This window comes from Setaria italica, chromosome VI (genome assembly GCF_000263155.2).
Source record: "Setaria italica strain Yugu1 chromosome VI, Setaria_italica_v2.0, whole genome shotgun sequence".
In the NCBI taxonomy this organism is placed as follows: Eukaryota; Viridiplantae; Streptophyta; class Magnoliopsida; order Poales; family Poaceae; genus Setaria; species Setaria italica.
In genome coordinates, this window is record NC_028455.1 from 27,112,543 (window position 1) to 27,138,256 (window position 25,714).

The 25,714-nt window shown below is 44.5% G+C and overlaps 3 protein-coding genes and 1 long non-coding RNA gene across 4 annotated transcripts; 2 read left to right on the forward strand and 2 right to left on the reverse strand.

Moving 5' to 3' along the window:
• Window positions 1-1,216: 1,216 nt before the first annotated feature.
• On the reverse strand, window positions 1,217-3,437 carry LOC101782602 (type IV inositol polyphosphate 5-phosphatase 9). Its single transcript, XM_004973409.3, has 7 exons — window positions 3,269-3,437; window positions 3,078-3,190; window positions 2,881-2,988; window positions 2,486-2,780; window positions 2,186-2,385; window positions 1,823-2,089; window positions 1,217-1,712 (listed from the first exon to the last, which is right to left on the reverse strand). Exons 1-7 carry the CDS (start codon window positions 3,293-3,295, stop codon window positions 1,571-1,573), a joined length of 1,152 nt encoding a protein of 383 aa, XP_004973466.1. The 5' UTR covers window positions 3,296-3,437; the 3' UTR covers window positions 1,217-1,570.
• Window positions 3,438-17,160: 13,723 nt separating this feature from the next.
• Window positions 17,161-19,077, forward strand: LOC111257538. Its single transcript, XR_002678009.1, has 3 exons — window positions 17,161-17,423; window positions 18,331-18,474; window positions 18,855-19,077. It is a non-coding gene; the product is annotated as an uncharacterized LOC111257538 (long non-coding RNA).
• A 770-nt stretch (window positions 19,078-19,847) lies between these two features.
• On the forward strand, window positions 19,848-21,073 carry LOC101783819 (annexin D5). The gene has a single exon (XM_004973413.3). The coding sequence runs from the start codon at window positions 19,963-19,965 to the stop codon at window positions 20,923-20,925; it is 963 nt and encodes a 320-aa protein (XP_004973470.1). The 5' UTR covers window positions 19,848-19,962; the 3' UTR covers window positions 20,926-21,073.
• A 191-nt stretch (window positions 21,074-21,264) lies between these two features.
• Window positions 21,265-24,912, reverse strand: LOC101784230. The gene is made up of 3 exons (XM_004973414.3): window positions 24,518-24,912; window positions 23,797-24,034; window positions 21,265-21,760 (listed from the first exon to the last, which is right to left on the reverse strand). Exons 1-3 carry the CDS (start codon window positions 24,836-24,838, stop codon window positions 21,621-21,623), a joined length of 699 nt encoding a protein of 232 aa, XP_004973471.1. The 5' UTR covers window positions 24,839-24,912; the 3' UTR covers window positions 21,265-21,620.
• Between the last annotated feature and the right edge of the window lie 802 nt (window positions 24,913-25,714).

Below are 25,714 nucleotides of genomic sequence, written 5' to 3' on the forward strand. Positions count from 1 at the left end.
GGTTGATAATGTTAAAGTCACCATGAAAAACATTTTTTTAATGTTTAGTTTTTTATTTAAATATTGAGAAATTTTAGACTAACTTTGTAATTATTTTTCAAATCAGATGGTGGACCAAAATCACAGAAAAAAGTAGCAACAAGGGGTACTTTTAAACCACTGTTAAAACGCTCTAAAATATTGTATATCCACAGAAATTTCTACTTGATAAAGTATCAACTAGTATACCATGCCCATGTCATAAACGACCTATATTTTGTATACTCAACAATGTACCATATAAGTTGGGGTAGGGCCCATAAATAAAAAAAATGATCCAGCGAGCTTTGTAGGCTTACGCCCCTGAACATTACATTTACGCCGACCTGAACATTATATTAGAAGGATATAGGTTTCACATCCAAGATCTGTGAAATAAAAGGGGAAGAGAAAATAGAGAGAGACTCAATAGTGTATCGCACTGCATTGCAAATTCAACATGCATGCACCAAATGACGTACGACCACTGGCCACACTGCTGCCATTTTTCCAATTGGCATTCACTGAACAATTCACTGAACAAACTAATGCGTGGATCGTAACAGAAATAATACAAGTTAGTGCCATGTCAAAGCACGATTTGCAGGTCCTAAAATACATGAGGATCCCAAATAATGACGATGGAGATTAGTTAGGGCTGCCTGCTTTCCAAATGTGTCAGCAGCCAACATGTGAACGCATATATGTTGCTATTCAATCATGCCTACTTGCATGGCCATGGTCCCAGCATGCTGCAGAAACCTGAGGCCATGAATTGCTGCACCGGGAAATATCTCGCAGCTTGGTAACCACCAACAATTTGATGTGTGGCTCATGTTTGTTGACATTGCTGATGCCGCAGGGCAGTTAATATTAAAGGCAGTTTTGTCTCTTATCTTCTTCTGATCGATCTGTCTGAACACCCAAGGTCAAGGCCAAGGCTAAGAAACGTCACTATTTCTTGATAAATTTTAAAATGCATTGCCTTACTCTTATGGGGGTTGACAAATACCTAACGCCAATTGGAGCATTTTAGAATCAGAGAAATTGTGGAAGTATGAGTGAATTTTGTCCATCTTTAGGTTCAACTGTTAGGTGCATGCAACTCAATAGAAATATCTAGTATTCACTTATGTTAAAAATCTGCACAATATTATCGTTGTATACCGTTTTTTAATTTGTAGACATGTCTGATAAATTTGAGCGGAGAAACATCTTCAAACCATTAATAAAACTGGCGTAAAGACAGGAAATATTCCTTGAAGTGGTCCATACAAAGCTGTATCCCGTTTGAAAGAGAATCAGTTGGGCAGTGATCCTAGCATTCCACTCGTTCAGCAGGAAAAGAACAGAAAATATACATGGATCTTTCCTACTTGCGTGACCTTTGTCCCAGGCTGAAGCCTTAGGAGTTTCTTCGATGGCCCAACTTTAAAGCTGGATGCAGGAATCGAGCTGTTTCAAGTGAAATTTCTGTGTTGTGAACACTGAACACTCTAACATTTACAGCGTCCTCATTTGTTAATAATTTCAGACCACAGAAGCCTGCAGCTCAACCATGCTTGCTTTCCACCACCTCGCACACGGCGTGGAACATTGCCCTCACCGGCCGATGATCGGAGAGGCGGTAACCGCCGCAACGCTCATACCGAATCTGCCTAATCCCCTTCCCGCGCCAAAGGATCCGATCGCACCTGCAAACAATTGGCAGCAGAAGCAACAGCGTCAGAGCAAAAACATCTCACTCTTGCAAGATTATTGATTCAGTCAGGATGGCACAAAGCACGTGGCCGTCAGACCGTACCATGCCGGCGCGCGGTGCTGCCTCTGACGACGATGGCCGGTGTCGGCGCACCAGTACAACTTGTCGGAGTTGCGGTGGTACTTGTAGGTCGGGGCGAAGGTGACGACGCCCTCGCGCCAGCCGTAGAACTGCCGGCCTTCGGAGAGCTCGAGCAGCAGCTCGTCGTTCTCCAGCAGCATGCTCCACTTCCTGGCCCGCACCAGCTGCCGCGCCTCGCCGTCGTCCATGGCGATCCGGTAGTTGAGGTCGCCGAGCAACACCACGCGGCTGCCAGCACACAGGAGAGGATTATTCGATCAGCGAGCTGTTGTTGTCGATCGCCATTAGGAGCTTCAGTCGTCGTTCGGAACTCAGGCAACCTACTCATGGTCAAGAATCTTCTTGGGCAGGTCCACCGGCGCCGGCACGCCGCCGGAGCTGTTGAGGAAGCTCGTCCTCGATAGGATGTCCGCCGCGTCGGCGTTCCGGCGAAGCGCGTCGCCGACCTCGCCGCCGGAGGCCAGGTGGCAGCAGACGAAGCAGAAGCTCGTGTCGTGCAGCAAGAACCGGACAGACACCGCGCCCTGCATAGATAGCGTACGCACGCCGTCATGCGAGGGCCTTAGTGCTTCTCCTTCTTCTTCCTCCGGAGTAGACCGTGCGTGGGACTGAGCTGCCACTTACCTTGTTGCCGAGCCGGCCGAGGACGCCGGCGCCGACGGTGGAGGCGCCGGCGTGGCGGACGTGCCGGCGGAGGCCGCTCCTCGTCCAGACCGAGACGAAGATGCCGACCATCTGCTTGCTCATGACGCACCTGAACACGTCCCGTTCTTGATCCATTGCTTCTTCTCCTCCTCCGTCTTGTGCGCTCCTCCTGTTGTTCAATGCGTCCTCGATGAGCAGCTGCCACTTCATGGCTGCCGATCTCTGTTTCGGCCCAAGCACGTTCCTCGCGTTCAGCTGCACGATCTCTTGGAACCTGCATCGTGCAGATTGACGTCACAAATCCTTACTACAGCAACTTGACGACAACACTGGTAAGAGATCATGGTAAGTCAGCAGGATCGATAGCAAACTACCCGAGGACATAGATGTCGTACGAGTCGGCCTTAGTGTCCAGCCAACCCTCCAGATCAAGATCATCCGGTGGCGCCTCGCCGCCGACGTTCCACGTACCAGCAAACACCCTGCATCAGGTCATGGAAACTCGTTTGCCGATTGCAATTGGATTGACAAGCTGAATTGATCAACGCAAGGTGCTGCAATGGGCGCTCACCTGTACTTGATGGTCTCTCCCTGCCCCTCTCGCATGATGCTCTTCTCCAAGCCTAGGAATTCGGAGACGAACCGATGAACCCTGCTCGCCGCTGCCGATCTTGGCCAGATCATCTGGAACAGAGGAACGACGATGAGTTCACGTCACTGAGACAAGCACAAACACAGGGATGGAAATGGAAGAGTGCTGACTTGTGCAAGGCTTGGGCTCTCTCCCATAATGCAGCACCTACAAGGAAGAGAGCAGCTATCGAATTGCAGATTGGTGCCTCTCTCTTTCAGTGGGGACTAGCAGGGAGCCTTGAAGAATTGATGGGAGGGCATGAGGTAGCAGAGAAGGTTCGGAGATGCAGAGAAGTCTTGCTTACAAGATATATAGGTGAGGCAAGAGTTGGAGCAGGGACGACTGGGAGAAATCTGGCACAATAACAATGGGCAGCGGGTCACTAGATATGATGGTGACAAGCAAATGAGGGACATGTCGTCGAGCATCCACGCATTTGGTCAGGACCTGTCAAAGTCTCCGTGCCAGCAGGTTAAGTTAAGATACCAAGACCTAACAAAATCTAAAGTTTTTCCCTTGCTCAACAAAAAAACATAACTCTTTATGACAGGGTGATAATCTCAAACGATGGATTGGTTGTCCAACTAGGTGTGCACACGGCGCAATATTAACCACAGTGTTTACAGATAATGATCCGTGCAAATAGCTTGGCCAGTCCCAATACAATAAGATTTCTGAATATTAAATGCTGAAGATGGTTTTCTGCTCAACCCACATCGTTGTCATCGTTGCTTCTTTGCTAATTCTATAAACTGCTATGTGGTTGCCCGAGCTAAGCACTGCAGGCTTGACCGCTTGACGCGTCTCCATGACACAAATTTTGCAACATAGCTTGCTTGGTCTGTTAGTATGTGCCGATGTGCGCGTCCATGAGACCATGACGTTCAACATATTTTAGGAACATGTCCATTGAGATAGTCTGTTTGATGAATGATGTAGTTAGATAGTATGGATATTATCTCCCTTTTTATTCCAACTGCTGTGATAAACACCGAGTCATTCAATCAATGTGATATTTCTTTCGAACCCTCGTATTAGTGTGCACACTTACCCAGTTTTTCTACAACAAATAGCAAGCCCTTTTCAACATCAATGATAGATTTCCTATTGTACGAGAGCAAATTATCTTACTTCATGTTTTACAAACAATATAAAGAACCTAATATAGCTTTATATACATATATGAAACTTGATTTTACTCCATTACATATGCATGGGTTTAGTGTTTTCCTAAACCATTGTTTCTTCCTCCTATATTCATTGAAGTTGGCATGATGCACGTGTGCTCCAAAATTGAACATGAGTATGCACATTACAAAATCATGTGAAACATGCATGAAGCCTACGCAGTCAAAAAAATACCTTTTACCTAATAATACCAACGCACTCTTTCGTCCTCTCCCTGTTGTTGCCTGTTATATATCTTCCACAAAATATGTACCTTTTATTTTTCTACCTGGTAATTTCTAGAAGAGTAAATTACACCCACCATACAATAACTTGTTAGGTGGATGCAGATTGATCCAACAACTTGTAAAATACTCAATCTAGTACAATACCTGACAAACTTGTCAGGTAGGTGCATATTGGTCCAGCAACTTGTAAAATGTTCAATCTAGTACAATAACTTGATAGGTGGGTGAAAATTGATCCAAAAACTTGTAAAATGCTCAATTTTGTGCAATAACTTGACGAATTGGTGCATCCGCAGTTCAAATATTATAACAAACAACATATTTGTTAATACTGGACCAGAGTATATTCGTGTCGGAATAAGTTATTGAGCATTATTTGACCATTGATATTTATGTTGCAATTACGGCCAGGACAAGAATATTCCATGTTTAGAAAATTAATGTGTTTAGAAAATTAATGTTCTGCCTTCGTATTAGTTATTTTTTATACAATGATTTAATTTTGATTAGGAATATTTAATTTGATACTCAATATTGATAAGTTCACCCTCACTATTTTACATGTTTGATTATATGCAGCTTGTTCAAAAAAACCCAAATATGTTAATACATAATAGCAATATAAATATTTTTAAAGTCTCGTGTACTTGTTTAAAAAGTAAAAATGAGCTAAAATAAAAGAAACATACATGCTTCTTTACAATTGTTGAATACATGAGAAGAAGCACCGAAGAAACTTAAAAAATTTTATTGGCAAAAGAAAAAGAATTTATTGATCAGAAGAAAATGCACATATCCATCTACTTTGCTTAATACGTTGTCATTGTAACATTTGGACTGTAAGTGCACCAATTTGCCAAGTTATTGCACTAAATTGAACATGTTACAAGTTCTTGGACAATAATGCACCCACTTATCAAGTTATTGTACTTATTTGAGCATTTTACAAGTTGTTGGACAAATCTGCACCCATCTGACAAGTTATTGTACTAGATTGAGTATTTTACAAGTTGTTGGATCAATCTACACCTACTTAACAAGTTGTATGGTGGGTGTCTAAAACTTAAAATGAATGAGATGGCTTCCATTTTGACCTTGATTCAATTATTTCAATATTTTAATTTGAGTCTTAGCAACCAGTTAACTATATATTTTACATGGACTCTTATTTAAGTATTTATGTTCCCAACGCATATATGAGTCAAATTATTATCACTATGAAATCGTGCGATGGAAAGAAAGATAATACTAAGAGGTACCTAAAGAGAAGTTCTAAGAAGTACTAAATTGGTGGGGATCAAGTACAAAATATAGTCCTTAACTTTCACGACCATAGAAAATTTGTTAATATTCCTTTATTTTAAATGCAAATTTAGCTAATAAGATAAATGAGATGGCTTCTGTTAACCTTGAATTAATTTTTTTCATTAGCTTATTTTGAATTTTAGGCACTAATTAACAGAAATTTTGTATGAGCTCTTTATTTAAGTATTTCTGTTTCCAATTCTTATGAGAGTCAAATTAATATTTGTTATCAATTGTATTTAACATACACTCGTTATTTAGGTATTTTAGTTCTTAGTTCATTAGGAAATCAAACTGCTAATGTCCTTCTATTATAATTCCAAAATTTAGTTAATTGTTAATTATGTTCGCATGTGGTTCTGAAGTTGAGCGGGGGAGGACAATGAGCAGCGAAGCTAACTTTACAATCGACCAGAGGTCCCGAAACTCCCGATCGATCCAACACACGCGTCCACGTGCTCGACAACCTATCACCCACACACCACCTTCCACACATTTCTCGGCCTCCTGCTCAACCGGTCAACCCTTCCTTTCTCTTTTCTCTTTCCTTCCCCTCCCACCTCCTCCCTTCCCTTTTCCCGTGGGCTAGAGATGCGTCAGGGCTGCTCGGTGGTGAGTAGGGGTTCGGCGGTGCTGGAGCAGCGGGGAGCTCCCCCGCTGTGAGTGGCGGCGCGCGGTCTCGGGGGTGAGCTCTCCCGCTGGGGAGCGACAGCGCTAGGGTGGGGTGTGCGGCGACACCAAGCAACGGGGAACGTCCCCCGCGGGAGCGGTGGCGCGCGGTCGCCGGGCGAGCTCCCCCACCAAGGACGGCGGCGCGCGGGCATACGCAATGAGGTCCCCCACCGGGAGTGCCGAGGCGAGCTCGCTTGCCGCCGCCGGCAGCGCTAGGCTAATTTTTTTCTTTTTTTCAAATTTTTTTCTAAATTTTTCTTCTATATATGTTTCTCAAATTTTTGCTCACAAATTTTTGTTTCCTTTTCCTTTTGTTTTCAGGAGATCTTTCCTAAAGTTTTCTAAATTCTTCTCAAAGTTTTTTTCCCAAAAAATTATTTTCCAAAAATGTTCCCTCTATTTTTGTTTCACGAAAGTTTGTGAACAAACTTTTTTGCACATAAATAATTTTATATGAATTTCTTGCCGTATAAATTTGTGTGTAAAATTTTTACTCATAATCTTTATCGCACATATTTTTTCTTGAAGTTTAAAAGAGAATGGGAAGGGGATGCACGTGGGATGAAACGGACCGACAGGTATCAGAAATCGACCAGACGGACGCTTCCGTCTGGTCACCCGTAAATTAGATTGCCCTAATGCCTAATGAGATGCCGAAGGTACAGTTGAGCAACTAGGATATACAAAATGCACTAATTGGTATCTGTTTGGCATGCATGCTACCTAATGTTGTGCCAACGCAACCAACAAACGTGCAACTTGTATTCTTGAAATTTGTCAGAGTTTGGTTGACTCCTGTGCGCCCACAGACATCTGACGATTTACTCATCAATCGTGTCTTACTAGCGCTGACAGCTTAGTCTTTTAATGACTACTACGAATATTCTTCCTTTGCATGTTCCGCTTCAGAAATTCTGATGCGCCGTCGCCGCGGCGGTGGGAGACGTCGGTTTTAATTTCTTGGCTGGGCCGCTGGGATCTCTTAAGTGGCACCGTCCCAAGATTCAGTGCATACCACGCGTCGGTGAGACGGGTTGGTGTTTCCGCGCGGGCGCGTGGCTGTGTCCTGTCATCTTGTGTTGGCGATTGTCACCAAGGCTTGATGATCATCTCGGCTCTCCTCTCGTCTTCCTCCGCCACGCACTTAGGTTCTGGAGCCCAGCGTGGGGTCTGTGGCTGGGTGGGGCGGTGGCGTCATCAGCAATAGACGACGGAGCTGACTGAGCCAGCACTCTCTCACTGCTCAACTCACCACATGGAACGAAAGGACCTAGCAGCTGGGCAGCTTTGCGAGTTGGAACAGGAGAATGGCCACGAAAGAGCTCGCTCACCTAAGACCCTGTCTCGTACGTCTTACCCCACTACACTGTTTCGTCGAAACTTAAAAGTTTTACTTCCATCGGAATGGAAGTGTCTAGAACGGAATCCCGATCGACAGGGTGATCATGCGGCGGTCCCAACCTCTCTGAACTGTTCCTTCAAGCCGCACCTAACGTAATAAGGAGACCCTTCAGCAGACCGGCCATGCGCCTGCACCGTGTGTTACCCTGCCATTGGCTGCGCCATTGTCTTCTCCTTCCCTAGGACCATGGGTTGATGGGCGTATATTGGGTAGGGTAGGGTACGCATTAGGCAGCTGGGGGCACTGACCGGGGGGGAATCACACGTGTCCTCCCGGCCGGGGTCGCTGCCGATTCAGCTCGAGCTGAAAGCTACCGGCCGGGCAACCATCGCATGGATCGCCGGAGGCCGGTCGCCGTCAGCGGCCGTACGAGGTGCCCACTGCGGTAGTGGGGGGCTGGGGGCTTGGAGTCGAGGCCAGCCATGATGTTTTTTTGTTGATGGGAACAATGACACGTGTAACTAATTGCTTCGGCGGTTGCTCCCACTGCAAAGATGGCGTCGGTATCTGCGCAGACGCGTTCCGCTGTCCTGAAGATTATTCATTCTGGCCGCTAAATTCTGATTGCGAACTTGGTCCAAATCCAGGTGCCAGGTAGGAGTACCACGTTGACTACGCGTTATTGTATTAATGTATTTCTCAGTTCTGACGGCCGTGTGACGTACACTGGATATGCACTATTCCTCTGAACCATCTGTCCGGTTGTCGTTTTAGGTCAAACTTTTATGGAAAAAAATAAGAAGAAAGAAACAACCGTGCATTATTAGCATGTGTACTAGCTATCTTGTACTAAAAGTAATAACATGCATATTGCATTGCATTTTCACGAGAAAATTACATAGAACGGCATACGATCGAATAATTTGCAATTTTCAGTTGCTTCTCTTGTTAAAAAATAATTTTATTATAACTGTTGAATGCTGTTAGCAAGCTAATTTGTGAACCACAAGCGTACGGATTAGTTGTAGCTCTTCCCTCAGAGTATTCCCCCAAGATTTATCAATCTGTGAAACTTATAGTACAAGATCTATTTCAACTAGCATTGTTAGTATTAACTTGGTGTTTATGAGAGATTCAGATCCAATCTACTTAAACATGTACATACAGATAACAGAGAGAGCAAAGGTAATCAATCTAAAGCAACCTAGACTATGCATACGTTGTAATTGTGAGCATGGATAGCAAAGCAACACGTATATGATCTTAGTAAAAAACATCTTTAAATCTACACCTCCGGTCTGGATCCCGAAATCCCGACCTTACACAAGAAAGATCCTATCATGATCACCTCTATCAGCGTAAGCAGGTTAAGGGAATGATCATAAGAACATGACATACTCATCGGTAGATTAGGCATGCAAATCTGGTCATAACCACAAGAACACCCTAGGCAATCTATCATCGATTCATAGATTAAAAAGCAAGCAAACCCGATAAAGTATAAAACCATCAAATGAGATACTTAGATTGCTAAGAACATGAACACATCTATTACTTCACCATGAATGATTGTACATCACAAGATCACCACTGGGTTCCTACCTTGATCATGATGACTTGTAGCTCCAGAACTCCACCGTGATCTTCCTCGCAGGGTGATCATGCCGGCAAAGGTTCGCCTATGCTAGCCTTCGACAATTGCACAACCCTTGGCTCTCCGGAGAGGTGTCCCTCAAGCTCCTTCTGTTTCTCTGCTACTTCACGTCGAGTACGTCATCTTGGATATAGAGCTCGATGGATTTTTCGGGGTATTTATAGTCTAGAGAGTGCGTGGCAAAAATTGGAAGGCGAGGGGGCGAAGGAAACCCTCAGGCCGATCAGCCTGGGAGGGTCTAGGCCGATCAGCCTGGGCCTTCCTTTTGGTCCCTCATGTCCTGCTTCGTCTCCAACTCTCCCCTAGTGCTTTGAAGTCTTATTTTCACTTGCATGTGGCCCTAGCACGTCGATTGCTTCAAGATGAGATTGATCTTCAATGACTTTCCAAATCTCCGCTTGATCTTCTTTGATTCCTCTTTGATCCCGAAGTGATCCTTGCTATATCTTTACAAACATAGACCTTAAGTCATCTCGGAGAATTGCTTGCCAAAGATGGGTGTCGGAAGGTTCCAAAAGATCCTAGGCCGATCGGCCTGGGCTTCTCTAGGCTGATCAGCCTAGGCCCTTCCTGGGCCCGTTGGACTCCGTCTTTGTCTGGTTCGATGCTTGTTCATTGCTTTTATCCAAAAAATATACTTTTAGGTCCAATTCCTTGCAAAAATAGAACATCCTCCAAAATATATTGCATATGTGAAAATGACCGGTTTATTAGGTGTAATTAATAGTTTAGGTATTAAATTCATGTCACCATTAAAGATAAATAAGGGTAAAAGTGTGTCAATAGTGAGCATCAACAATCCCCCCATGCTTAAACCTTGCTTGTCCTCGAGTAAGTCTTCAATAGAAATCAGCGTTGCCTTTCGGTGTTCAATCCTGCACTTGATCACACACAAGAAAACATAATAGTCACATAGATTTTTTGAATTAATATTCAAGTTGCAACAAGCCTTCTCTAATATGGAGGATAGATATTATTTAAGCACATCCCACAATAAATTTATTCTTTTGCTCTTAATTTTAAACAAACCACATAAGATTTTTAATAAAAACTTTTTCAAAAAGATACTGAACTGAGATCAACAATTTAAACTTCATTGCAACTGCTCTTGTTCTCTCAGCTCATCAAGTCTCTCAAACCTATGCTAGAACTTCTCCAACCTGTCATCAGTCATAAAATATGTATAAGGCTTTATCTGAATCTTTGGGAAGGTTAGTCCTAGCAACAATATTATAATCAGGATATTATCAAAACAAGAAAGACTTCTAATGGATCTTACCGAGACTTGTCAAAAAGGTCATGGAAATAATTATTTATGGAGAGGGAGAGAATGAACACACACATTTACATAGTGGACATGTGCAAGGGCAAAGAGTGATCGCAAGGCACAAATGAAGTACTCGTAATCGGATTGCACATGGTTGGAATAACGAGCATGGAGTAATCCTTAATCTTGAAAGCACTTGAGATCTTTATGAAAATCAAAGAACTAAGGAGTATTTTATTTCTTTTTCTCATCATCATTTTTTTCTTTCTTTTCCTTTTTCTTTCTTTCTTTGAGTAATCCTTAATCTTGAAAGCACTTGGGGTCTTTATGAAACTCAAAAAACTAAGGAGTATTTTATTTCTTTTTCTTTTTTTCTCGTCATCATTTTTTTCTTTCTTTTCCCTTTTTCTTTCTTTCTTTCTTTTTCCACAATGGCCGCACACGCCACGTCACCCGGTTGCCCACCCCAAAAAACATCGTGAAGAGGGTTCAAACCCGGGTCTTAGGCTTCTGAACGCAAGCATTACCACTACACTAAGCCTTCATTTGTGTCAAGTTGTAGCATTTTAGTTTTAATAATTCTTATGCTCCAGCCTATGTCCAGCCACTGGTAACAACGTGATAGCTCGCCATTCTCTCAACGGCGACACCACGGATCGCCCTCGTGCAATCCGAGTGCGGCCGTTTTTTCCAATCCCATTGTGCCACGTGGTTGGAGCTAAAATGCAAAAAAAAAGAAGCACAAGTGCTCCACGCAGGATTCGAACTTAGGTCTACCAGTTGACCAAGGTTGACGCGCACCACTAAGTTGTTGCCTCGTTTTGGTAATGTGGCAATGAGAAAACTTTTGTCTAGTTATATTTTGAGTAGCTAGATTAGTTTACATTTCTCTTTTTAAACCCAAATTAAAATTTGTAAATGGTATTTCTCCCTCATAAGAACGCCAAATTTGATGGTTCTTTTTTTCTAAAGTTTTATAAAATCAAGATATTTCATTTAATGGCATTTCTTTGTATTCGCGTATATAAGATAATTATTTCGCAAGTTACTTTACAATGATGTATTAATTAGTTATTTAAAAAAATAGAAAAACAACTTTTTTCACAACAAGTAGCAATGTAAATAAAAAAATGTTAATATGAGGGTAAAGGTGAGGTTGTGTCCAAGTTTGAGGTGTGTATGAGCAATACAAGACTTGAGTTGTATGTCAAAGTTTGACTTCAGTTGTATGAAACAATGTGAGAGATCTATCCATTTTGTGAATAATGTATACTCCAATTTTTGTAAAATCTTATGAAACTTTTATGTCAAGCTTGTACATCCATAAAATGATTCTATGCTAATTTACATAATGACATCCATATGGCTTGTTTTCTTCCACCTAAATAGAGAATAGAAAAAATGTATTTTTGCATAGCAATTACTAATGTAACTTAATATTTTTTAATATTATGGCCAACATAAGGTTGTGTTCAAATTTGAGGGTCATACAAGTTCAAAAATGTTACGAGGTATTCAAATCTTAAAGTTTGACTTGAGTTCTAAGAAACTATGTGAGAGATGTATCCTTTTGTGAACAATGTGTGGTCCCACTTTATTAAAATCATTGAATTTTTTTATGGCAATATTATGGACAAAAATATGTTGTCACATCAATTTGTAGAATTTTCCGACCAAGTTTAGATATTATTGCAATTATTATGTGATAATTTGGAGATAGAAGTTTGAATTATCCCTAGAAGACAAATGAATTTTTCATGTATCTCCAAGACGTGGGCTAGAATGGAACATATGAGCCTAAATATAATTTTTTTGCAAGTTTTCGAAACTTATTGGAAGTACATATAGTTCAACTTGGAATTACTTTCGATAAACATGTAGAAAATTATTTAAATGATAGAAAATATCAAATGTGTGCAAAAATTCTTGAAACTCCTACATGGCAACTTATACATATTACACTAAATTTTAAAAATATATTAGGGTATATAAGATTTTTGTTTTTGCAAGTTGCTTCAAATGGTGCTTTGAAAAAGAAAAAGAAAAAGAAAAACATTAAGCCATGAAGGGGTGAGACCTGGAGACTGGGGTAACTCAGCCTACCCGGGCCCAAATCGAATTGTATCATATCCTGCACCGTCAAATCAATTGAATGGCCAAGATCGAACTTTCGCGTCAATAAATATCTGAGTGCTAACCTTCTCCCTCCGCAACCCTAATAAGCGCCCCGCACTCCTCCCTCCAGTCTCTTCCCCACTTAGATCCGCACGCCTTTCTTTCTCCCTCCAGTCTCCTCCCCACTCCTCAGATCCGCATGCCGGCTACCCTACATCCGGTGGCGGCCCTCGAGCTGCGCCCCCACCCCAGTCTCCTCTCTCTCCCTAACCTCCTCAACCCCGACGGCGGCGGCGCCGCCGACCTCCCTAGTGGCCTCCCTGACGCGCTCCTCCGCGACATTACTCTCGCAGTCACGTCACTGCCGCCACCACCCACAACTTCGCCTTGCCAGCTGCAGCCATGCCTCCACCGCCACTCTCTCCACCAGATCCGGTGACGGCAGAGGCAGTGCCGCTGGGGCGCACCCAGCGTCGGCCCCTCAGTGACGGAGAGGCGGGCGCTTGTGGTGGCCGACGGCGGTCATCCGACCATGTGCGGTGATGGCACGGGTGTGGCAACCCTGTCTAAGCAAGGTAAGTTAGCTATCTCACAGAAGCAAGTATTTTTCCTAGTTAGTCATGTACACCAGGAACCTAACAAAATTTATCTTGTATTTTTATCTATTTTTCACTATTTATTTTGCTAATAACAAGGTTAACTTAGCATTTAAGCATTTGAATCTAAAACATCATGAACATCACTTAAACTAGTAGCACAAGTTGTAAAACTAGAACAAACATGCCAAGAGTAAACTAACATAAGCGGTTTCATATTTTTCTCATTTTTCTAAGATTTATAAGGCATTTATTGGCTTTTACACAAAATAAATCCTATTGTGAAATACATAATAGTGACATGTCCAAGAATATTTTTCAGTGAAACTAGACAACATCTGGAGTCCAACAAAATTGGTTTTACATTTTTAGCATTTTTCTACATTTTCCTACACATTTTATAAGTTTCAGCCATTTAATCCATTTTGAAACAGAAAAGATCAAACACGTTTTATAGAGGGGTCCTTCCAACTTTTAAACTTTCATAGAAAGGTCCTGGTATTTTATGACTTAGACCCAAGAAAGAATTGGGGGCTTGCAATGTGCCCGGCGGCTTGCCGGCGCGATTCCGGCGAAGTTCGGCGGGGAGGGGGTGAAAGAAGGCCATGGGCGTGGTCAGCAGCTCACCGGGAATCGGTGCGCTGTGGAGGTCGAGGGTGGAGGGTGGCCGGCGACGGCTATCCGCGGTGGAGCTTCGGGCGCAGCAGAGGGGCTTCTGCTGCGGCGCCGGTGGTGGTGGAGATGGCCGGGAAGCTGCTCGGGGAGCTGCAGGGGTGCACGAGAGGGCGATTGGGAGGCTTAGAAGGTAGCAGGGATGCCCGGAGGGGAGGGCTCCATGGCGAGGCTCGGCAACGGAGCTTCGGTTTGGAGGGATATGGCGGGGCAACGCCGGCGAGGGGCGGGGAGTGCCTTTTATAGCGGCAGAGGGGTATGGGGCGGCTTAGCGAGTTTCGGGGTGAGCCAGGGCCCACCGGGGAGCACGAGGAGGCCGACGACCAGTGGAGCAGACCGGGGCGCTCAGCAGTTGGCCGCGGTGGCAAGGGGGCGTGGGCGCGGCCGGTGAGTGGTGGAGAGGGACGCGCATGTGCCGCCACGTTGCCGCCCACCGTTGGCCTTGTGGTTTAATGTACTTTTTATGTGGTAAATAGTTTTCATGCTCAAAAAATCCTAGAAAGTTTACAATAGCCTCTGTTAGTGTTGGTAACCCTTCTATAAAATTTGTGGAGCCAGACTGATAATGAAACTCTAGTTAAAAATCATTCTTCATGTTCTACAATTTTGTAAAAGTGAAATGCATCTCAAATTTATTTTATTGTAGATCACTTGCGTAATTACGAAGCTTTTGTAAAAAATTTAGAACCATATCTTATTAGATGCTTCTAGAAATATTTATTCAAGTTTAATAGCTAGTTAAATTGAAAATAACATTTGTGACTAGGAAAGGGTAAAATGGTAAATGCTAAGTTAAGTTGCTTAAAATTCAGAAATAGGATAACTTTCCAAATGAATGTTGAGCAACCCTGAAATGACCCCCCACCTTTCTTTTATGAAGTCTAAGTTGTCAAAACCTTATATGTGTACACAATCACCATCAAATCAAGCCCAAGTTTTAAATTGCACACACCTTACTTTACGAGAAATCAAAGTTTAGTTCTTGTCTAGGTAAATGTGGTCGTTATGCACTTTGCACTTCTGCAATAATTCATGATATACATCTTGCATGTGAAAGTACGGGAACTTGAACTATTGCATATGCATCTCGTGTAGAAGCGAATCTCACCGACGGAACCTACGAACTACTCCCAGCAGTTGAGGAGGAGCCGTTTGTGGAAGTGAGCTAGATTGAGGTTACGCAGGACCTCAGTCAAGCTTCAAATGACCCTCAGTCTAACCTAGTATAGGAAGGCAAGCCCTGGATCATAATCTTGATTTCTAAAGCTTATGCAATAGTTCTGTTGCTTATGTTTGTGCATTAAGTTTATAGGCGTTGCTTGAAACCTTAGTTGCATGATCCTAGGTACCTATGTTCTGAATACTAGTATGTTAAGTCGAGTAGTTGCAATGCTAAATAGGGACACGGTAAAAGTCAAGTGATTTCCTATCACTCGCGAGCTATAGGAGTTTCCTGTTTACTTATGCTGAAATCATAAGGTTGACGGGTGGGGCTGGACAATTAGTTCTGAATTGGTGGATTGCCCCGCCTATATAGAAGATGAATGTGCTAAGGTCGAACTGTGTCGGTGATTATGGTCAAGTGTTTGAAAAGTACTAAACTCATACCGAGTATAGGATCGGAAAGCCTAGTACCTGATTGAACCAAGGCGTGGACATACTTCCTGCTCTCTCTGGAAATGGGTTCCCCTGATGCATCATGTGGGTACAAGTGCAGTCACAGTACGGCGACGTTCCGGGACTGTAGGGCCTTATACCCAAGGGAAGTGGGCCATGTCGACGTGCTTGGGGATTGATGGGGACGGCTGACATGTGTGGACCCGGTGTGGTATGCATATGTCGTCAGTTTAGGTTCACCTTGCAAGGTTAAGAAACTCGATTCGAATCGTCTGCCTCTCACAATTTGGGACTGATTGATCACTATGCTGCACTGAGTAAGAAGTGGAACAAGGATGATGATAAATACTGATGCTTGAATTAAATTGCTTGTTCACCATGCTTGCTTAGAATAAGTTCTTACATGGATAATCAACTAAAATTTGCTGCTAAAACTTGAAAGTAAGGATCTACCTTAGATGCTTTTGGCAAAACAAACCCCTCAGCTAAAAAGCCTTGCATGTCTAGAAGTCGGTGGAATAGCTACCACCTGATGGGTAAGCCTTGTTGAGTATTAGTATACTCAGCCTTGCTTGTGGCTATGTTTTTAGGTAATGTGGATGTGAATAACTTGGCTGCTAGTCTAACTTGGCCGACCTAGCTCCCTCCGGGTTAGACGGTCGAGTGGGACCTATCCTCGATCGGTGAGGAACGTGATGACTGATATCATGGTAGGCTTCACCATGGTATCTTGTATCGACGTTAAACTACCGTTTTATTTCCGCTACTTCGAACTCTGAAACTCTACATTTATGCATTTGAACTTGTGAGTTGTAATAACTTAATTTGGGACCTGTAATGAAATACCTGGATTGTTGTAATCTCTGGACTCACCTTCGTGTGAGAATGCTTTGTTTCGATCCGAGACAAGTGGTTTAGGGGGTGTTTGGGAGGCATGTGCTAAATTTTAGCACATGTCACATCGGATGTTTGGACACTAATTAGAAGTATTAAATATAGTCTAATTACAAAACTAATTGCACAACCCCTAGGCTAAATCGCGAGATGAATCTATTAAGCCTAATTAGTCCATGATTTGACAATGTGGTGCTACAGTAACCATTCGCTAATGATGGATTAATTAGGCTTAATAGATTCGTCTCGCGATTTAGCCTAGGGGTTGTGCAATTAGTTTTGTAATTAGACTATGTTTAATACTCCTAATTAGTGTCCAAACATCCGATGTGACAGGTGCTAAAATTTAGCACCTGCTATCCAAACACCCCCTTAATCGGGTGAAACCTGACAGATTACCATTTTAATTCAATTAAAGTGACCATTCGCATTTGAGGTGAGGTTGAGTACAGTTTAGCAGCGCGGGGCGTGGCTGCCGGACTCCGGTTGCCAGCGGAAGCAGTCGCAGGGGTGAGGTCGCCAGTGCCCCGACCGTCGTCCCCAGCAAGGGGCAACAACGCCTGAGGCCTGCTCTCCGGCCGTCTTCCCCGCAGCGAGGGGTGGCACGGAGCTGCAGCAGCAGAAAGGGCATGGACGCCAGGGCCCTGGCGTGGGCGTGGCTGCCGGGGTTCGGCCGCCGGCATAGGCAGCTGCGGCAGGGTTGAGGCCTCCTCATGGTTGTGGGGCAGGAAGAGGTATGTGCCCGTGACGCTCCACTCTGCAATGCCCCCCTTGGTATATTCTCTTCTCAACACTACATTTTCCTACAAATCCAACTTGACGATAACAATGCATGTACTGCTTAAGAGAACAAGTATATGTATGTCACTAAAAGTCTGAATCCTTTTAGGCTTTTCAAAGTCTGAATCCTCTTAGGCTTCCGACAGTCTGAAATTAACAATGCATCTGCTTTTGGTGTTCTGTTCATAGTTGTAATTACCTGTTATGCTTTAAGAACTCAAGTGAAAGGTTAACTTCAATCTTAGCTTCTAAATGCTCTATTCAGTTACCGAGGGTGACTTTCAGTGATCATGTCGCCTATTCAATTTGACTGTTGTCTCATCTATTTTCCCTGCAAATTCTTAGCTCCGTTGAGTTCATATTTTATATACTTTGCTTCTATATTTGTTTGGTGTAGAGTCTCAAGACATGTGAAAAATAGGAGTATTTCTCTTTAATTCCCTTGCATGTTTGCTAACAGGTAACTACTGTGATGTTGCTCTGGAGTTTGTCATTCCAGTTTGCCTATTCAATTTGTTTGCTGCCTCATGTATTTTTCATGGGAACGCTTAGCTCTATTGGGTTTCATGTTTTATAAAGCAGGTTCTATTGTGATTATATTTCATATACTTATCTCTATTGCTAGGCTGATATGAAGGCCATCTAATGTACATGACTGAAAAGGACATGTTGTTCACCGTTTTAACTTTCCAACTTAGGTTCTGTTTGAGCAGATGCTAGTTACATAAGTACTAGTTGCACAGGAGCAACATTGTTTCACTGAGCTACAAAGAACTTTGTCTTAGTTAACTATTATGTTTGTTTTCCTTGCATGAGCATTTAGAGACTGATTGTGATCACTTGTTGGTATTATTTTTTTAGGGGCAACTCACTTAGGGATGCAGCATCAGTAGCTTATCCTCAGGTGTTTGCTCCTCACCATGGATTGGCCATAAGAAAAACATTTGCTGCTGGAATGTACGTGCTTACCTCAAAGTCCGCTGTTGAAGAAATTGAATGAAGATGGTAAGTGACCATGATATGTTCTAGCTTGTTCTGCACTTTAAAATGGTATTGCTTATGTGTTGGCAGTAGAAATGATTTAATAGCAGCTTGTGTAGCTTAGTAGCTTAGCTCATTTAGGCATCCAGGTGTTTAACTAGAGTTTTGGTAGAACAGTAATATGTATAGTAGCAATTTTTTCATGCATTATTGCACTCAAGTAATGTACTTATAATCAGATGTGGTCATGTATTCTTAATTCATGCGAGGACTACTTGTTTTTGCTAGTGATAACTTGAGGTTATGACTATGTGAAGTGAGACTTGTACTCTGATATTTGATTTTGTGCACGCTCATATATGTACTGCGCCAGTTGACTTCACCATGTAATATACAATTTGCAGGTCTGCAATGAATCCAGCTGAGATGGATGCTGCTTCTGGGAGAAGAGTACATTTCTGGAACTTCTGTTGTCTCTGGAACCAATGATAACATGAATGTTATTTGATAATTTATTGTTTCTATTACCATGGCATGAATGTAAATCTGAAATTGTATTTGATTGGTTGATAAATTTTGTATGTATTGTAGGCTGAATTGATCATTCTGATAAATGGGATGAATTTGGTGGCTGAATTTTCCATGGGCTGTATAGTGGGATTGAATTGGAGTGGAAATATAGTGGGCTGAAAAAATGGCTCGTTTTAGTGGCCTAGTTCCAAAATGGATCCATTAACAAATGGGCTGTGAATGCAACATTTTTGTCCACGTCAGCAGTCATGTAATTAGTGCCTGCCACGTCATCAACCACGTCAGCAGCCATTTCATTGGCCACATCAGCAGCCACATCATCATCTTTATCTACATCACGAGCCATATCAGCCGCCACGTCAACATCCATGTCACTTATGGATGATTACGTGGCAACCATGTGACGTTTATTTTCGTCATTGATATTGGGCTTGCTGTAACCAATCTTCAGCCCAGCCCAACCTAGCTGTAGGCCCGTGGAAGCCCGAGAAGCCGAGAGGCGGCCCAACATTCACGAATCCATCGTGTATCACGTGCCCGACACGTCCGTCTCAATCACAACAAGGATGCCCCCTCGACGAGTAGCGCTGCAGCTTTGGTCGCCGCGAGCATTCCATGGCCGCCGAACAGGAGGTCCGTCAAGCAAGCATCAACCGAAAGCAAAAGGAGATGCTCTGGATAAGCAGGAATCCGTCTTCTTCTCCGGCCTCCCGGCGATTCCGTGATAGTGGCGTGGGCCGGAGGCGGAGGTGGGCGCCCACCGCCCGCGTCGTTCCGACGCGGTCGACCATCCCCGCGCCCGTGACCGGCATCTTCCCCTCGCGGGCCAACAATGGCGTCATCTCCCCCTATAAAAGCCCAGCGCGCGAGGAGGACCCGGCCATCTATCACAGGAGCCGGCGCCGCTGATCGCCCGCGCACCCGTGGGAGAGAGAGCAGAGCACGAGCAGCGCCGCGAGCGACACACAGGAGCGGGGCGGGATGGCGAGCCTGACGGTGCCGCCGGTGCCTACGTGGCCCCGGCAGGACGCCATCGACCTCCACAGGGCGTTCAAAGGTTTCGGCTGCGACAGCACGACGGTGATCAACATCCTCGCCCACCGCGACGCGGCGCAGCGCGCGCTGATCCAGCAGGAGTACCGCGCCGTGTTCAACCAGGACCTCGCCCGCCGCATCGCCTCCGAGCTCAGCGGCCACCACAAGCGCGCCATGCTGCTGTGGCTCCTGGACCCGGCCTCCCGCGACGCCACCATCCTGAAGCAGGCCCTCACCGGTGACGTCACCGACCTCCGCGCCGCCACGGAGGTGGTCTGCTCCCGAACCCCCTCGCAGCTCCAGATCATCCGGCACACCTACCGCGCCCGGTTCGGCTGCTACGTCGAGCACGACGTCACCGAGCGGACCTCCGGCGACCACCAGCGGCTGCTGCTGGCGTACCTGGCGATCCCGCGCGCGGAGGGGGCGGCGGCGGTGGACCCGTCGCTGGCGGCGCTGGACGCCCGGGAGCTCTTCAAGGCCGGGGAGCGGCGGCTGGGCACCGACGAGCGCGCCTTCATCCGGGTGTTCAGCGAGCGGAGCTGGGCGCACCTGGCGGCGGTGGCGCGGGCGTACCACCACATGTACGACCGGTCGCTGGAGCAGGCGGTGAAGGGCGAGACGTCGGGGAACTTCGGGTTCGGCCTCCTCACCGTGCTCCGGTGCGCCGCCGACAGCCCGGCGAGGTACTTCGCCAAGGTGCTCCACAAGGCGATGAAGGGGCTTGGCACCAGCGACTCGGCGCTGATCCGGGTGGTGGTGACGCGGGCGGAGGTGGACATGCAGTACATCAAGGCCGAGTACCACAGGATGTACAAGCGCTCCCTCCCCGACGCCATCCACTCCGAGACGTCCGGCAACTACCGCACCTTCCTCCTCTCCCTTGTCGGACGCGACAGGACCTACTGATATCCAGAGTTCCATTCCCATGGGACTCTGCTCTGAATATGCATGTTCTGTTCTGTTGTGTACACATAGCTGTGTGTGATCAGTTGATCGGCGTAATGCAGTGACAGTGATCGATCTTTGTGTGAATTGCGATGAAATGGTTTCTTCAGTTCAGAGTCTCGGCATCCTCATCCTCCAAACCAAAAAAATGGATTCATTTATTCATTTATGATGTCCTGACCTTTGGCAAACATGGCAAGTCACAAAAGGTGTGGCAAAGAAATTTGAAGCCACCCTTTGCCAAAGAAATTTGAAGCCACACTTTGCCATGGCAAAAAGAACCTTACCACACTTTTTATCTCTATAACATGTGGAGCCTAAAAAATCAAATCTTACCAAAGATTAGTTATCATTAATTATCCAACCAAACACTTGCCAACCTGATCATCAAACTTACCTAAGGAACCAAACACCCTTTCCTCACAGCATAAACACAGCTGTATGCACACGTATTCACTACAAGTTCATCTGCTTGACCTACTTCACAGCACATACTGGCCGCCATGGCACACGTACAAGGTGCCAAAGCTCAGAGCTATATTACACACCGAGTCACCGAGAGAAACCTCTTACAAACTGGCAGTGTCCGTAGTTCTAATTCACATAGACCAAAGGCTCCATACAGGGCGTAACCAAAGCTGGAGGTAGCCTCAGCATCAGTCTACCGGCTTCCAGTTCGCGTGCCGGGATGCGGAGTACGACTGGATCGCCGAGCTCGTCGCGCCGATGGAGTGCTTCGTCAGGTCCATGCTCTTCCTCGCGGCGAACCAGATCATCCAGAAGAACCCGACCCAGCCTGCAGTAGGATGTGTTTTCTGAACATTAGCACAGCACACGTGATGCGAACAGGTTCTTTGGGAGGTGGAGATGTGCTTTTGGACCTAACAAATCTGAGAAAAGAGTATTCTGGCTGCAAGGAAACTGCTTTGTCAAAACAGATTATGCCATGCTTACATTTCTAGATATGGAGAATCACGATCTCCATGAAATTTCTGATGTGAATAATAAACTGTTGCTATTTTTGCTAAAGTTATGCCACTTTATTCCCCATTGTCCCAATCTATTTCCATGCCTACTTATTCTCCACAAATTTATGTTCCATGCCTAGTTATTCTCCACAAATTTATGTTCCATGCCTACCTATTCTCCACAAATTTATGTCAGTAATGCCGTGCTGATTCTAGACTACTGGTCAGTTTCAACTTTACCTTTCAAAATGTCTAGCATGAAGTAACATCTAAGAGGTGAAACTTTTCCCTTTTGTGGGATCCAAGAGATGAAACATGATAATCAGTGCCAAGGCTGTGAATTGATCTCACATAATTACTTGATTACATGATTTAAATTTTGGTTGTTGCATTTATAGTTTTCCAGTACTTCAGTTCTACTTTCTGCTGATATTATCCTTTCATTTCTTTTTTTTACTGAAATTATGTCATCTTGCAAGTTCATACTTTTCACCAAACCTTTAAGGTTGACTGTGAACTTAACAAGGATCCAGTGTAAGTACCTACATTTCACCGTGAAATTTCCTGAACTTTAAACTTTCTAGTTGACACTTGTTGTCCCAACATACTGTTTCTCATAGTAGATTATTCTCGCTGCAAGGAAACTACTTTGTCAAAACAGATTATTCTGCTCTTACATTTCTAGGTATGGAGAATCATGATCTCCATGAGATTTCTGATGAGAATAATAAACTGCAGCTATTTTTGCAAAAGTTGTGCCGCTTTATTCCCATTCTCCCAATTTAGTTTCATGCCTAGTTATTCTTTTAATTTATGTATGTAACATTGTGTTGACTGGCATTCCCAAAGGTAAAAGATGAAATTGACAGCAGATTCTAGACTATTGGTCAGTTTCAACTTTAACTTTCAAAAAATCTCTAACATAAAGTAACATCTAAGAGATGCAATATTTTTTCTTTTGGGGGGCTCAAAGAGATGTAAGATGATAATCACTGCAATGGCTGTAAATTGATCTCCCCAACCTAATTGATCACATGATTTAAACTATTGCTGTTGCATTCATAGTTTTCCAGTACTTCAGTTCGATAACTTTCTGCTGATATTTGTCCTTCCATTTATGTTGTTATTGAAATTCTTTCATCTTGCAAGTTCATACTTTTCACCACATCTTAAAGGCTGACTATGCGTTAAAGCAGGACCCAGCTTAAGTCTTTGCATTTCACAGTGAAATTTCCTGAACTTTAAAATTTCTAGCTGACACTCGTTTGTCGAACATACTGTGAAGAAGTTTCTCAACTTTTCAAGGACTAGTACAAGCCCTCTACATGATTGTCCTAACATATTAGGAAACAGAGCAAAAGCAAACTCTGCAATCTGCATTGAACGATTCACTGAAATGGCATGGCACAATATGCATAGTTTTCCTTTCTTCTTTTTTTCTGGTATTTGTAGTTATTCTTCTAAACTATTCAAAGGAAAGGGTAACAACATTGACCAAACTCATTCTAAATTGTTGAAATACAATTTAGCGCACGATCCTATTGCTCTCTAGGAGAGCACACATAGGCAACCCAGTGACAGTAGCCGCTACTAAAGTCAGCCATGAAAGTACAGGAGTATCTATTTCTAATCTAATTTCGTTTCACAGGCAAGAGTAATAATTTGATATAATTCAGTAAACAATAAATGTTTGTCGTATATTCAACATATTAACATTGACTAAATTAACTTCAGATGCAGAAATGCAGAACGGTATTCAATACTAGTTTGCAGGTAAAGTCTTAAGGCCGTTACACCTGAAGGTGGTTTGCATTAACATGTCAACAGCACATCAATCTTTAATATGGAAAGAGAGATGACTTACCAGTAGCAATCGTTACTCCAACAATTGCTGAGATAACTGTGGCAGAAATGGCAAAAGCAGCAACTGATACTGCTCCGACATACACTGCAACTAAGCAAGCAAAGAAGATAGCCAAGAATCCTCCGGCAGCCGCCAGTGACATCAGGACTGACACGACGACGGCATTAGCAGTCGCAACCAGCAGGAAGAACATGAAGATCAGGAGGCCAGTCAACGCTACAAGCATGACGGTCCCAACCTGCCACGTCAGGAACAGATGAATTAAGGATAACTAAATCAAATACCTGAGCAAATTCAATTATTCCTAAAAAGCAGATGGTAACCAAGGGCAGTATGTAAGAACTACAGGTATGCCACCTCAAATTATGATAATCACGCACAAATCAGGCTCCGATGGGTTCAGTTATTATTATTGACAATAAATTCTCCATGTACTTTGACCTGTAAAACTTATAATATAGCCAATTCTTCACTTCTCTCGACATAACTTACATAATAAGATAATTTAGAATTGCAGCAGGCAAGTTGACAACTGTGGCATGGTAACATTCCTACCAGTCAAAGACCACAAATCTAGAGCAAGATTGTTACTACTAATTCAGGTCGCGCACACTAACTACAAAAATCGAGCCAAAATTAGCAAACAAGGCAAGAAAGCCTATGCTAACTGGACGGATCAGGGAACGGGGCCAGCGAACGGGGCACGCGGGGGGTTGCTCACCGAGATGACGAGGATGGCGCGGAGGCCGCTGCCCCGCCTGGTCCACTCGAGCAGGTCCCGCGCGGAGTTCCTGGACGCCCCCCGCAGCCGCGGGGCCGCCTCGCAGGACGCCGCCCGGAGCCGCCTGAGCAGCGGCTCGTCCCCGCCGCCGCCGCCGCCGCCCGGGGAGGACCAGACCCCGTCGACGAAGCCGCGGAGCACCCCGGGGAGCGTGTCCTCCTCTCCGCCGCCGCCGCCGGAGACGACGTCCACGGGCCGGGCGCCGGAGGAGGGGGCCGCCTCGCCGTTGGCGGCGGGCTTGGCGGGCTCGTCCACATCCATTGGTGGTGGCGGTGGGGGGAGTCAATGCAACTGGGCCGGTCGGCGTCGGCGAGGGGAAGAGCGGATTGGGGGTAGGTGACGCGGTGTGCTGGATTTAACTGGAGGGGGTTTGGGGGACACGTGGCGGGAGGAGTGGCGCGGCCGTCGCCACGTAGGCTATACTGTGGGCCCGTCTCGGCTTGCGTCACGCATTGATTGATGGCAGGCTGAAACTGAACTGAAGCTCAGCGGAACCGGGTGGATCGTTTCTGCTGGCTGGAAGGGTGCGTTTCAATCAATTGCATTTGGATCAGGTCGGGTTGAATTATTGGCAGGAACGTTTGTGCATGATCACGTTACAAATGGGTGAATAGGTGACAAATGTCGGCAACATTTCAATTTTGTTTTTTTTTTTGCGAGGAACATTTCAATTTTCTGACTGCGACGTCGCGACATTATGTACGGTAAGGTTACAAATAATAGAGGAAACAGAGAACGCGGACATCTTTTTTTTAAGAGAAGTCAGATTTTAATTTTTTTACATATATCTTTACGAGAAAATTAAAAATCATTCTCGTTTAGATTAGGCCACAATCCTCCTCGTAGTGGCCCCACTTGCCAGGCCTAAAAGTTTGACGTGGAGATCTATTTTGTTTCGAAGGAAAACGATTTCACTGAGGCCCCGTTTGGATCATTGGAATTGAATTCCATCCTAATAATCATAATTTAGACACAAATTAATTAAGCTAATATAATTGTATGTGGAATATAGTTGTATATTATAGTTGGAGATATGGGAGAGATACTTATATGCTGCACTTCTACTATAGAGAAGCGAGTCTAAGAGCGTGCTATAAGAATTGAATTCCATTCTAATAACCATAATCTATAGAATCA

Excerpts from the sequence above, each read along its gene's own strand:
- LOC101782602 (XM_004973409.3), bottom strand. The coding sequence starts at position 3,295 with ATGGGAGAGAGCCCAAGCCTTGCACAA. Across the intron at positions 2,090-2,185 it reads AAGAAGATTCTTGACCATGA|CCGCGTGGTGTTGCTCGGCG; the intron begins GTAGGTTGCCTG and ends GTGTGCTGGCAG. Across the intron at positions 1,713-1,822 it reads CAGCACCGCGCGCCGGCATG|GTGCGATCGGATCCTTTGGC; the intron begins GTACGGTCTGAC and ends AATTGTTTGCAG.
- LOC101783819 (XM_004973413.3), top strand. The coding sequence starts at position 19,963 with ATGGCGAGCCTGACGGTGCCGCCGGTGCCTACGTGGCCCCGGCAGGAC.
- LOC101784230 (XM_004973414.3), bottom strand. The coding sequence starts at position 24,838 with ATGGATGTGGACGAGCCCGCCAAGCCCGCCGCCAACGGCGAGGCGGCC. Across the intron at positions 24,035-24,517 it reads GCGCCATCCTCGTCATCTCG|GTTGGGACCGTCATGCTTGT; the intron begins GTGAGCAACCCC and ends CTGACGTGGCAG. Across the intron at positions 21,761-23,796 it reads TGGAGTAACGATTGCTACTG|GCTGGGTCGGGTTCTTCTGG; the intron begins GTAAGTCATCTC and ends ATCCTACTGCAG.